Source organism: Cetorhinus maximus, chromosome 7, assembly GCF_964194155.1.
Source record: "Cetorhinus maximus chromosome 7, sCetMax3.hap1.1, whole genome shotgun sequence".
NCBI lineage: Eukaryota > Metazoa > Chordata > Chondrichthyes > Lamniformes > Cetorhinidae > Cetorhinus > Cetorhinus maximus.
The window spans coordinates 2,182,210-2,196,667 of NC_135885.1; the positions used below are offsets into that span (position 1 = coordinate 2,182,210).

A 14,458-nucleotide genomic window follows, 5' to 3' on the forward strand; every position below is an offset into this window, starting at 1 on the left:
TGGTGCTTCATGCTCTCGTCGGGACCTGGAAAAATTTATTAATTTTGCTTCCAATCTCCACCCCTCCATCATTTTCACATGGTCCATCTCTGACACTTCCCTTCCCTTCCTTGACCTCTCTGTCTCAATTTCTGGTGATAGACTGTCCACCAATATCCATTACAAGCCTACCGACTCCCACAGCTATCTCGACTACAGCTCCTCACACCCCGCTTCCTGTAAGGACTCCATCCCATTCTCTCAGTTCCTTCGCCTCCGTCGCATCTGTTCTGATGATGCTACCTTCAAAAACAGTTCCTCTGACATGTCCTCCTTCTTCCTTAACCGAGGTTTTCCACCCACAGTCGTTGACAGGGCCCTCAACCGTGTCCGGCCCATCTCCCGCGCATCTGCCCTCACACCTTCTCCTCCCCCCCAGAAACATGATAGGGTCCCCCTTGTCCTCACTTATCACCCCACCAGCCTCCGCATTCAAAGGATCATCCTCCGCCATTTCCGCCAACTCCAGCATGATGCCACCACCAAACACATCTTCCCTTCACCCCCCCCGGCAGCATTCCGCAGGGATCGTTCCCTCCGGGACACCCTGGCCAACTCCTCCATCACCCCCTACTCCTCAACCCCCACCTACGGCACCTCCCCATGCATACGCAAAAGATGCAACACCTGCCCCTTCACTTCCTCTCTCCTCACCGTCCAAGGGCCCAAACACTCCTTTCAAGTGAAGCAGCATTTCACTTGCATTTCCCCCAACTTAGTCTACTGCATTCGTTGCTCCCAATGCGGTCTCCTCTACATTGGAGAGACCAAACGCAAACTGGGTGACTGCTTTGCAGAACACCTGCGGTCTGTCTGCAAGAAAGACCCAAACCTCCCTGTCGCTTGCCATTTTAACACTCCACCCTGCTCTCTTGCCCACATGTCTATCCTTGGCTTGCTGCATTGTTCCAGTGAAGCTCAACGCAAACTGGAGGAACAGCACCTCATCTTCCGACTAGGCACTTTACAGCCTTCCGGACTGAATATTGAATTCAACAACTTTAGATCTTGAACTCCCTCCTCCATCCCCACCCCCTTTCCGTTTCTTCCCCCTGCCTTTTGTTTTTCCAATAGTTTATATAGATTTTTCTTTTCCCACCTACTTCCATTATTTTTAAATCTATACCTTTCATGCCCTGTTAGTCTTATTTCACCCCACCCCCACTAGAGCTGTACCTTGAGTGTCCTGCCATCCATTCTTAATTAGCACATTCGATTAGATATCACCACCTTCAACACCTCTTTGTTCCTTTGTCTGAGACATCTTTTGATTATCTGCTCCTATCACTGCTTGCTTGTCCCTACAATCACCCCCCACACTTCTCTCCTCCCCCACCCCCCCCACCTTAAACCAGCTTATATTTCACCCCTCTCCTAATTTTACTCAGTTCTGTTGAAGGGTCATGAGGACTCGAAACATCAACTTTGTTCTTCTCCACCGATGCTGCCAGTCCTGCTGAGTTTTTCCAGGTATTTCTGTTTTTGTTTTGGATTTCCAGCATCCGCAGTTTTTTGTTTTTATTAAGATTCTGAGGGGGCTTGACAGGGTATATGCTGAGGATGTTTCCATTTAAGATGGAGATAAAGAGGAATTTCTTCTCTTAGAGGGTCGTTAGTCTGGGGAATTCTCTTCCCCAGAGAGCAGTGAAGGCTGGGTCATTGAATTTATTCAAGGCTGCGTTAGACAAGGGAGTTGAAGGTTATGGAGGACAGACAGGAAAGTAGAGTTAAGGCCACAATCTGATCAGCCATGATCTTATTGAATGGCAGAGCTGGGATATCTCATGTTCTTATAAACATGATGAGATGGGTCAGATAAGTATTCATCAATATATATCTGCCTTGCACAGGGGAGAAGACGGTCATTCAGCCCATCGTGTCTGTGCTGACTCTTTGCTGCTCTTTCCACTAGCCCTGTAAAGTTCTCCTTCACAAATATTTATCCAATTATTTTTTGAAACTTATTAGTGAAGCTATTTATTCAGCCATTTCAGGGAGTTTATTCCAGATCAAAACAACTCACTGTGTAAAGTGATTTCTTTTTACCTCCCTCCAGTTCTCTTGCCAATTATTGTAAATTTATGTCCTCTGATCACCAAACCGCCTAGCAATACCTTTTGTCACAGCAGCCCCCTCAATCCTCTTGGCTCCTTAGCTCCTGCATAATTGGGAATTGCCCAGTTGGACCACCCCCCCCCCCCCCCCCCACCCTGCTCCCCCACTCTCCTCCTTGTTTGGACTCCCCCCACCCCCCTCAGCCCTACTCCTTGTTACCTGTTGGGAATGGAAGCTCACCTTTAGACCAGACAGCATGCTCCTCTTCTCGCTCCACACCACCCAGGTTCTCTGGCTTACAGCACTCCGGGATCAAGGACAGGAACTTGTCTGCTGTCTTCCCATAGAAATCCTGATCCTTGACAGCACGCCGCTGACTCAGCATCACATGATTGCAAGGGATCAGATACCTGCCAGAATTGTGGGGAGGGCAGGTGTTTAAATTTGAGATTAACAAATGGCTTCTGGGTCCTACAGACTCCATCAGAGAGTCATATGGCCACTGGCATCATCCCGATACCATTCACATATTAACAACTCCGGTACGTCCCTCCATGGGCATGACCTGAACCCGACTGAGTTTACAAAACTCAACAGAGAGCCGGTCACAATATTCGGGTGTATTGCATCCTCTGAATTAGAATCAGAGAAACTTGCACCATTGATGGAGGTCATTCAGCCAATTATGCCTGTGCTGGCTCTTTGAAAGAACGTTCCAATTAGACCCCTCACCACTCCAATCAAACCCCCAGACTTCCCCATAGCCCTGCAATTTCTTTCTCCTTCAAATATTGATCCAAATCTCCATTGAAAGTTACCAGTGCCCCTGCCTCCACCACACTCTCAGGCAGTGCATTCCAAATCCTAACTACTCACTACCTAAAAAAGGATTTTCCTCTGGATCTTTTGTAAATCACCTTAAATCTGTGCCCTCTGATTATCAACATTTCAGCCACTGGGAAACTGTTTCTCCTTGTTTGCTCTATCCTCTACGCTCACGATTTCAAACAGCTCTCTCAAATCTCCTCTGAACCTTCTCTGCTCCAAGGAGAACAATCCCAGCTTCTCCAGTCTCTCCAAGTAACTGAAGTCCCTCATTCCTGGAACCATTCTAGTAAGTCTCCCCTATACCCTCTCCAAAACCTCACTTCTTTCCTAAAGTGTGGTACTTAGAATCGGGCACAATACTTCAGCTGGGCCAATCCAGTGTTTTATATGGTTTAGCCTAATTTCCTGATTTGTGTTTTCTATATTGCTATTTACACAGCCCAGGATTGAATATGCTTTATTAGCTATGTTGTTAACCTGCCAGGCTCCTTTGAGATTTGTGCACAATCACTCCCAGGTCTGTCTGTTCCTGCACCCACTTTTAAAGTTGAATTATTCAACTTGTATTGTCTCTCTGCATTCTTCCTACTAAAATGCATCACTTTTCAGTGTTGAATTTCATCTGTAATGTTTCCACTCGCTGCACCAGCCTCTCTCTGTTCCTCTTAAAATCTGTCACTATCTTCCTCACTGCTTCCAACTCTTCCAGGTCTTGCGTCATCCATAAATTTTCAAATTGTGCCCTGCCCCAAGACCATGTTATTACTGTTTTCATAAACAGCAATGATCCTGCTCCAGAATTCTTGGGGAGTTCTACTATATACCTCCCTCCAGCCCAAAAAACAGCAATTCATCATTCCTCTCAGCATTCTATCCCATCAGCCCTTTTATATCCTTCCCGCTGCTGCTGTCTCTTTATATCCCACAGGCTTCAATTTAACAAACAAGCTTAAATATGTGGCATTTTATCAGCTCCTTTTGACAGCCCCTTTACCCAACATCAATCACACTGCTCTCATCTACCATCTCTGTTACCGCGTCAACAAAAACTCAACAAAATTAGTCAAAGACAATTTGCCCTTAACAAATCTGTGCTGGCTCTCCTTTATTAGCCCGTGCTTGTCCAAGCAGCTCTTAACTTTCTCCTGAATTATTGTTTCTAAAAGCTTCTAAGAAAACCCCAGCTTCTCCAGTCTCTCTGCATCACCCCGGAACCATTCTAGTAAATTGTGAAGAATGAATGGAAGATGAAATCTGCAGTGACATTAAGAGAGATGAATAGAAAAAAAACATTATTAGTTTTCAGGGAGATTTTAATGATCCACTTCGCGATTGTGACAGCAAGGGAGTAACTTAAGGTGAAGGAACCCTTAGGAGGAAGTGACCACAATATGATAGAATTTGAGAGGAAAAAGCTGGAATCAGATGTAACGGTATTACAGTTGAATAAAGACAAATACAGAGGCATGAGGGAGGAGCTGGCCAGAATTGACTGGGAGATGAGCCTAGCAGGAAAGACAGTGGAACAGCAATGGCAGGAGTTTCTGGGAGTAATTTGGGAGACACAGCAAAAATTCATCCCTAGGAAGAAGCATACCAAAGGGAGGATGAGGCAACCATGGCTGACAAGGGAAGTCAGGGACAGCATAAAAGCTAAAGAGAAAGCATACAATGCGGCAAAGAGCAGTGGGAAACCAGGGGATTGGGAAGCCTACAAAGACCAACAGATGACAACTAAAAAAGAAATAAGGAGGGAGAAGATTAAATATGAGGGCAAACTAGCCAGTAATATAAAAGAAGATTGCAAGAGTTTTTTTAGATATATAAAGGGTAAGAGAGAGGCAAAAGTGGACATTGAGCCGCTGGAAAATGACGCTGGAGAATTAGTAGTGGGGAACAAAGAAATGGTGGAGGAACTGAACAGATACTTTGCGTCAGTCTTCACGGTGGAAGACACGAGTAACATCCCCAAAGTTCAAGAGAGTCAGGAGGCAGAGGTGAGTATGGTGGCCATTACCAAGGAGAAGGTGCTAGGAAAACTGAAAGGTCTGAAGGTGGATAAATCACCTGGACCAGATGGATTACACCCCAGAGTTCTGAAGGAGATAGCTGAAGAGATAGTGGAGGCGTTAGTGGTGATCTTTCAGGAATCACTGGAGTCAGGGAGGGTCCCAGAGGACTGGAAAATCGCTAATGTAACCCCCCTGTTTAAGAAGGGAGTGAGGCAAAAGACGGGAAATTACAGGCCGATTAGCCTGACCTTGGTCATTGGTAAGATTTTAGAGTCCATTATTAAGGATGAGATTTCAGAATACTTGGAAGTGCATGGTAAAATAGGGCAAAGTCAGCATGGTTTCATCAAGGGGAGGTCATGCCTGACAAATCTGTTAGAATTCTTTGAGGAGGTAACGAGTAGGTTAGACAAAGGAGAGCCAATGGAGGTTATCTACTTGGACTTCCAGAAGGCCTTTGACAAGGTGCCGCACAGGAGGCTGCTCAGTAAGATAAGAGCCCGTGGTGTTAGAGGCAAGGTACTAGCATGGATAGAAGATTGGCTGTCTGCCAGGAGGCAGAGAGTGGGGATAAGGGGGTCCTTCTCAGGATGGCGGCCGGTGACTAGTGGAGTTCTGCAGGGGTCAGTGTTGGGACCACAACTTTTCACTTTATACATTAATGATCTAGATAAAGGAACTGAGGGCATCCTGGCTAAGTTTGCAGATGATACAAAGATAAGTGGAGGGACAGGTAGGATTGAGGAGGCGGGGAGGCTGCAGAAGGATTTGGACAGGTTAGGAGAATGGGCAAAGAAGTGGCAGATGGAATACTACGTGGGGAAGTGTGAGGTCATGCACTTTGGTAGGAAGAATAGAGGCATAGACTATTTTCTAAATGGGGAGAGAATTCAGAAATCTGGAGTGCAAAGGGACTTGGGAGTCCTAGTTCAGGATTCTCTTAAGGTTAACTTGCAGGTTGAGTCGGTAGTTAGGAAGGCAAATGCAATGTTGGCATTTATTTCGAGAGCGCTAGAATATAAAAGCAGGGATGTGCTGCTGAGGCTTTATAAGGCTCTGGTCAGACCACATTTAGAATATTGTGAGCAATTTTAGGCCCCATATCTCAGGAATGATGTTCTGGCCCTGGAGAGGGTCCAGAGGAGGTTCACGAGAATGATCCCAGGAATGAAAGGCTTAACATATGAGGAACGTTTGAGGACTCTGGGTCTATACTTGATGGAGTTTAGAAGGATGAGGAGGGATCTGATTGAAACTTACAGAATACTGAGGGGCCTGGATAGAGTGGACGTGGGAAGATGTTTCCATTAGTAGGAGAGACTAGGACCCGAGGGCACAGCCTCAGAGTAAAGGGAAGACCTTTCAGAACAGAGATGAGGAGAAGAAACTTCTTTAGCCAGAGAGTGGTGAATCTATGGAATTCATTGCCACAGAAGGCTATGGAAGCCAGATCATTGAGTGTATTTAAGACCGAGATAGATAGGTTCTTGATTGGTAAGGGGATCAAAGGTTACGGGGAGAAGGCGGGAGAATGGGGTTGAGAAACTTATCAGCCATGATTGAATGGCGGAGCAGACTCGATGGGCCAAATGGCCTAATTTCTGCTCCGATGTCTTATGGTCTTATGGTCAAAAAGGAATAGAATTTCAACAATTTGTACGGGCTTCGGCCTTCAAGTCTACAAGGGTGGAGGTGTTGTTGAATCTAAATATGAGGAATGAAATCAATCCGCACGATGAGCTTAATGTGGGTGGGTTCTTGGGAGTAGTGAGCACAGTATAAGGGTTAAGATCCAACTAGAAAGGAAAGAAGTACAAAAATTAGAAGAACAGGTTGTATTAGGATGGGGTGTAGAAAAAGGAAGAGAGTTGGTTGGGCTGACATGGAAAGTGACATTGGACTGCTTGACAACAGTGGGATGGTATTAAAGAGATTGCAATCTGGCGTCCCAACAGCGCCAGCATCGAGTGGTGACCACTGTTGGGACTACAGGCAGTCCTCCAAGAGAGTCCGGATTGAAGGTAAGTCTAGGATATCGGTCGAGGGGAGTGAGGGAGTTGGGGGATGAGTCTGAGATTCCGAGGGAGGAGGTTTAAAGGGGGGATATGAAAAGGTGGGGTTGGGGGGTGCCTCCGATGGGCACAGGAGACCCCTGAAGGAGTCTACTCTCGATCATCAGTAAAGTGATGGAAGGGGTAATCAACAGTGCTATCAAGCAGCACTTGCTTAGCAATAGCCTGCTCACTGACGCCCAGTTTGGGTTCCACTACGGCCACTCAGCTCCTGACCTCATTACAGCCTTGGTTTGAACATGGACAAAAGATCCGAACTCCTGAGGTGAGGTGAGAGTGACTGCCCTTGACATCAAGGCAGCATTTGACTGAGTGTGGCATCAAGGAGCACTAACAAAATTGGAGTTAATGGGAATCAGGGGGAAAACTCTTCGCTGGTTGGAGTCATACCTAGCACAAAGGAAGATGGTTGTGGTTGTTGGAGGTCAGTCATCTCAGTTCCAGGGCATCACTGCAGGAGTTCCACAGCGTAGTGTCCTCGGTCCAACCATCTTCAGCTGCTTCATCAATGACCTTCCTTCCATCATAAGGTCAGAAGTGGGGATGTTCGCTGATGATTGCACAATGTTCATCACCATTCACGACTCCTCAGATACTGAAGCAGTCCATGTGCAAATGCAGCAAGACCTGGGCAATATCCAAGCTTGGGCTGATAAATGGCAAGTAATATTCACGCCATGCAAGTGTCAGGCAATGACCATCTCCAATGAGAATCTAGCCATTGCCCCTTGATGTTCAATAGCATTACCATCAACGAATCCCCCACTATCAACATCCTGGGGGTTACAATTAACCAGAAACTGAACTGGACTAGCTGTATAAATACTGTGGCTACAAGAACAGGTCAAAGGCTTGGAATCCTGTGACGAGTAAATCACCTCCTGACTCCCCAAAGCCTGTCCACCATCTATAAGGTACAAATCAGGAGCGTGATGGAATACTCTCCACTTGTCTGGATGAGTGCAGCTCCCACAACACTCAAGAAGCTTGACACCGTCCAGGACAAAGCAGCCCACTTGATTGGCATCACATCCACAAACATTCACTCCCTCCACTACCGACGCACAGTAGCAGCAGTGTGTGTACCATCTACAAGATGCACTGCAGGGATTCACCAAGGCTCCTTAGAGAGCACCTACCAAATCCATGACTGGTACCATCCAGAAGGACAAGGGCAGCAGACACATGGGAACACCACCACCTGGAAATTCCCCTCCAAGACACTCACTATCCTGACTTGGAAATATATCGCCGTTCACTGTCGCTGGATCAAAATGCTGGAACTCCCTCTCTAACAGCACTGTGGGTGTACCTACACCACATGGACTGCAGTGGTTCAAGAAGGCAGCTCACCACCACTTTCCCAAGGGCAACTAGGGATGGGCAATAAATGCTGGCCCAGCCAGCGACGCCCATATCCCATGAGTGAATGAAGAGAAAGGCAGACCGTGCGCTACATTTTACAAGTCCCGCCACCTTAAAACATGCCAACGGGGGATCGTAAAATTCCGCCCATAGAATTTACAATACAGAAAGACTGGGCCAAGTGCTCAGAACCACAGCTTCGCTTTTGGAAGAATATTGAAAAAAGTAAAGGAGAAAAAGAAAAAACAAGCTAAGAGCAGGATAGACAATACCAAGAGAGTGTGTGAGGTCCTATATTCAAAAAACAAGGAACACAGATTTAAGGTTTTGAGCAAGGGATGTAGGGGGAATGTGAGGAAGGAGCTTTTAAACACAGAGTATTAATGTCCCAGAACTCGCTGCCAATGAGGGTGTTGATGATGAAGGATTTGAAAAGAAAATTGGATGGGCACTTGAGGGACATAAACGTGCAGGGCTATGGGGATAGAGCAGGGGCACTGACTGGATTGCTCTACTGAAAGCTAGCATGGATTCGCTGGACAAAATGACCTTCTATGCTGTAAAGACTCCATGGTGGAATTGTCCAATCCCTTTGGTGGCAGGATTCATGGTGGGTAGTGGGGGGTTGGGGTGGGGGGGGAACGACAATATGGCAAGAAGGCGAAAAATCAGTTTCACGCCGTCATGAAACCAGTTTGTGATCATTTGCTTGTCTGTCAATGGTGGGCCTCATTTCCTGGCACCACACTTTAGGAAGCTAATTTCAATACCTAAGCATCTCATTATCAGCCCTGCTTGCCAGAATCTTCCCTCCACGTCAAACTTATCGCCCATAGAAACATAGAAAATAGGAGCAGGAGATTCGGCCCTTCGAGCCTGCTCCGCCATTCATTATGATCATGGCTGATCATCCAACTCAATAACCTGCTCCCACTTTCTCCCCATACCCTTTGATCCCTTTCGCCCCAAGAGCTACATCTAACTCCTTCTTGAAAACATACAATGTTTTGGTCTCCACTACTTTCTCTGGTAGTGAATTCCACAGGTTCACCACTCTCTGGGTGAAGAAATTTCTCCTCATCTCAGTCCTAAATGGTCTACCCCGTATCCTCAGACTGTGACCCCAGGTTCTGGACTCCCCCACCATCGGGAACATCCTTCCTGCATCTACCCTGTCTAGTCCTGTTAGAATTTTATAGGTTTCTATGAGATTCCCCCTCATTCTTCTGAACTCCGGCGAATATAATCCTAATCGACTCAATCTCTCCTCATATGTCAGTCCCGCCATCCCAGGAATTAGTCTGGTAAACCTTCGCTGCATTCCCTCTATAGCAAGAACATCCTTCTTCAGATAAGGAGACCAAAACTGCACACAATATTCCAGGTGTGGTCTCACCAAGGCCCTGTATAATTGCAGCAAGACATCCCTGCTCCTGTACTCGAATCCTCTGGCTATGAAGGCCAACATACCATTTGCTTTCTTTACCGCCTGCTGCATCTGCATGCTTACCTTCAGCGACTGGTATACAAGGACACCCAGGTCTCGTTGCACATTCCCCTCCCTCAATTTATAGCCATTCAGATAATAATCTGCCTTCCTGTTTTTGCTACCAAAGTGGATAACCTCACATTTATCCACATTATACTGCATCAGCCATGCATTTGCCCACTCACTCAGCTTGTCCAAATCACACTGAAGCATCTCTGCATCCCCCTCACAGCTCACCCTCCCACCCAGCTTTGTGCCATCTGCAAATTTGGAGATATTACATTTAATTCCCTCATCTAAATCATTAATATATATTGTGAATAACTGGGGTCCCAAAACCGACCACTGTGGTACCCCACTAGTCACTGCCTGCCATTCGGAAAAAGACCCGTTTATTCCTACTCTTTGTTTCCTGTCTGCCAACCAGTTTTCTATCCATCTCAATACACTGCCCCCAATCCCATGCGCTTTAATTTTACACGCTAATCTCTTATGTGGGACTTTGTCGAAAGCCTTCTGAAAAGAGCTTTAAAAGGCATGCACCTGACCACCTGAACTTCGAGGTGGAATTTGGAGGTGAGGCAGCACAGGCTGAAGGAAGGACACCAGCACATGCCTGGGGAGGGGAGGAGGTTGGGGAGGAGGGATGAGGGAAGCAGCCACACACTTGGAAAAGCTTGTCAAAAGTGAGAATTCTTCCACAGCTGAGACCATTCAGCTGCAGTCGGGCCTCTGAAGCTTTTCTTTTTTTATATATTCATTCATGGGATGTGGGCGTCGCTGGCTAGGCCAGCATTTATTGCCCATCCTTAATTTTAAGGCATTGCTGTGGGTCTGGAGTCACATGTAGGCCAGACCAGGTAAGGACAGCAGATTTCCTTCTTAAAGGACATTAGTGAACCAGATGGGTTTTTATGACAATTGGCAATGGTTTCATGGTCACCATTAGATTTTTAATTCCAGATTTTTTTAAAATTGAATTCAAACTCCAACATCTGCTGTGGCCTGGGTCCCCAGAGCAATACCCTGGGTCTCTGGATTACTGGTCCAGTGACAATACCACTACACCATCGCCACCTACCCACTCAAGCAACGGAAAAGCATGAGAGGGCCACCAAATGCATGAGAACGTTTCACCCCTCGGGCACAGGCTGTAAATTAATGTGCGTTTTAGGGGGCAGCAGAATAATTGGCCAACTGGGTAAGTTGTACAATCCCCTTGTGAAAGGCGGCCATGGCGCAGTCACTGGTGGAGACGCTCACAGCTCCTGCAATGTCTTTATTCAGGTTTGGACCACTCTCCTTCATGGTTCAAGCTAACAGTGCAGCCTTGCAGTGCGGGTTAGGAGAATGTCTGTGCCTGAGCTGAGAGCACAGCGGGCAGTCCAGTGGGCAAAGCTGCTGCCAATTGGTCAGGTGGAGTGGGCCGGAGGTGGATGGGGTTTCAGACGGCCAATGAGTGCACTACACACTGGCCACCCGTGTGGTGACCAGCACTCTCCTGCATAGGTGAAGAGGCCTACAGTCTTATCCAAGACCTAAGCTTATCCCGTGTCTCTCTCTTTGATTCTGCAGGAGGAGAACATCAGGATCATGGAGTCTGGTGATTTATGATCTGCCTCATGGCTGACAGGGAGCAGAGAAGAAGAGGAAGAGATCGGCGGAGGCTCCTGGCTTGGCAAAGGGAGGAGAATCTCCCTCAAGATGAAGGGGCAGCAGGATCTGCTGTACACGCAGCTGGAGTTCCACAGAGAGCCATCGCCCGTAGACACTTCACTAGACCCGGGTCTATAGACGGTGCCTGTCATTCCTGCCGATGGCTGAGAACCACTGTTACTGAAACTGCACATGTCCCGGGAACGGGTCAGTCACATCTGCCACCTGCTTCAGGATTTGATGCCACAGGGACATGGAGGGCATCCACTGCCAGTGGCCATGAAAGTGACCGTGGCGCTCAATTTTTACATCAATGGCTCCGTCCAGAGCTCCACAGTGACCTGTGCAGGATCTCACAAGCCTCCACACACAAGTGTACCCAGGAAGTCACGGACGCCATCTTCGACCGGGAGCAGGGTGGGGGGCGTGTGTGGGTGGGGGGCGCGCGGTGGGTGGGTGTGGTGCGGGGGTTGGTGGCGGGTGGGTGTGGTGCGGGGGTTGGTGGTGGGGGGGGTTGGTGGTGGGGGGGTTGGTGGTCCGGGGGTTGGTGGTGTGGGGGGTTGGTGGTGTGGGGGTTGGTGGTGTGGGGGTTGGTGGTGTGGGGGTTGGTGGTGTGGGGGTTGGTGGTGGGGGGGGTTGGTGGTGTGGGGGTTGGTGGTGGGAGGGTTGGTGGTGTGGGGGTTGGTGCTGTGGGGGTTGGCGGTGTGGGGGTTGGTGGTGGGGGGGGTTGGTGGTGTGGGGGTTGGTGGTGCGGGGGTTGGTGGTGTGGGGGTTGGTGGTGGGGGGGTTGGTGGTCCAGGGGTTGGTGGTGTGGGGGTTGGTGGTGGGGGGGTTGGTGGTGTGGGGGTTGGTGGTGGGGGGGTTGGTGGTGCGGGGGTTGGTGGTGGGGGGGTTGGTGGTGTGGGGGTTGGTGGTGTGGGGGTTGGTGGGGGGGGTTGGTGGTGGGGGGGGGGTTGGTGGTGGGGGGGTTGGTGGTGGGGGGGTTGGTGGTCCGGTGGCTGGTGGTGGTGGGGGGGTTGGTGGTGCGGGGGTTGGTGGTGGGGGGGTTGGTGGTATGGGGGTTGGTGGTGGTGCGGGGGTTGGTGGTGGGGGGGGTTTCATGGTGGGGGGGGTTGGTGGTGGGGGGGTTGGTGGTGGTGCGGGGGTGGGTGGTGCGGGGATTGGGTGGAGGGGGTTGGCGGTGGGGGGGTTGGTGGTGCGGGGGTGGGTGGTGCGGGGATACGGGGGTAAGGGGGTTGGTGGTGCGGGGTGGGTGGTGCAGGGGTAAGGGGGTAAGGTATGCAGCGCTTGGCGGTCAGGAAGCAAGAGCGCTGGGATTTGCACAGATCTCGGGTTTCCCACAGGTGCAGGGTGCCATCGACTGCTCTCGCATGGCACTCAGATCTCCGTCACAACAAGCGGTCAACTACGTCAACTGCAAGTTCTTCCACTCGCTGAATGTTCAGCTGCTGTGTGACCACCACAAACGCATCCTACAGGTCTGCACATGATTCCCAGGGAGCGTCCATGTCTCCTAGATCCTTAGCAGGTCTCAGATCCCTGATACCTTCCAGCATCCAGAGGCTGCAGGGCTGGTTCCTCGGGGACAAGGGGACGTGGTTGATGATGCCTGTGTGGTGGCCCCAAACTGCAGCAGAGCGACAGTACAACGAGGCTCATGCTGCAACTGGGACTTTGGTGGAGCAAACGATAGGAATTTTGAAAATGAGGTTCCAGGTCTTCGCCAGGTCCAGCTGAGGGAGCACTGTAATACAGTCCCCAGTGGGTGTCACGCATCACCGTAGCTTTCTGCTCACTGCACAATCTGGCACTGCCACGGGGGTAGGACCTGGCTGAGGCGGAGATGGAAGAGCTGCACGTCTCCTCCGATGATGGGGACGTCGAAGGGGATGATGGTGATGAGGTCCTCGAAGGTGAGGATGCCGGCGATGAGGCCATCACTCTGGCCAGACGAGGCAGGCGCACTCGGAATCCTAGCTGGAAGATTCGTGGACAATGATGACGAGGTGCAGTGAGGACAGTCCTCACAACCTCACCTTGCATCTGTGAACGTTTGACTCCTGTGTGGCTGATGGCAGTGCACGTACCCTCAGTGCTCAGGCTCATGTCAAGGAGACACAGTGGAGGGCCTAATAGTCACTAGATTCCAGGAGGATGATGACGATATGCAGTGAGGACACTCCACAGGTCTTCACATAGCCTCTGTGAATGTTTGACTCCTGTCTGACTGAGGGCAGCTCACTTGCGCTCTGTGATCAGGGTCATGTCATGGAGATGCAGCCTTGAAACTTGAAATGCACCTGATCCTTTGTCAGCCTTCAGCACCTGACCCTTTCAGGAGCACAGCGTCACCGGTCACAGGCGCTAAAGAGATGGGGGCCAGCCCCACCTCAAAGGTGCTGAGAGCACCCAGAGAGAATGATGGAACTCTGTGCCACCTGCCCACTACATTCTGGCAGCAATGACCAGCATTAGCGAGGCGCAAGCATCCCTGATGCATCCAGTGTCTTCACTTTTGTCTGAAGGTTACAGGCTGCACAGGGAAGAGGCCCTGGACTGAGACACTTGCCTTTATCTTGTAAAGAAAGCAAGATTTCTCATCTGATTGATATGAACACTGCTCAACATAACAAAGAGCCATAGACAAGGAGACATTCTTGGGAGTGTATTTACAATGATCAACATTATGTACAAGTGATTCACACCTAAGCTTATGTTGTGCCATTAAATCTTCTTGACCTTTCTAACCCTGCTGCTATGTCTTGGTGCTCCCACAGAGGAGATGGAGGCAGCCTGCTGACTGCTACACCCTGTCTGCGATGGCCTTGGCCAGCGTCCTCTGGAGGGCCAAGACTTGGTGGGCCCCGGCCTGCTTTCAGGGTCCTGCTGTGTGGCAGTGGCTCCCTCCTTGGCCTGTGGAGCTGGAGCTGCTGGGATCACAG

General features: G+C 49.5%; 1 protein-coding gene across 11 annotated transcripts in view; it reads right to left on the reverse strand.

The window, feature by feature from the left end:
* Window positions 1-14,458, reverse strand: part of fhip1b (FHF complex subunit HOOK interacting protein 1B) — a 118,716-nt gene that overhangs the window by 15,765 nt on the left and 88,493 nt on the right. For all 11 annotated transcript variants that reach the window (XM_078544930.1, XM_078544927.1, XM_078544925.1 and 8 more), the window contains exon 8: window positions 2,335-2,504. In XM_078544930.1, coding sequence (XP_078401056.1) covers window positions 2,335-2,504 — 170 coding nt within the window. The remainder of the gene's footprint in view (window positions 1-2,334; window positions 2,505-14,458) is intronic.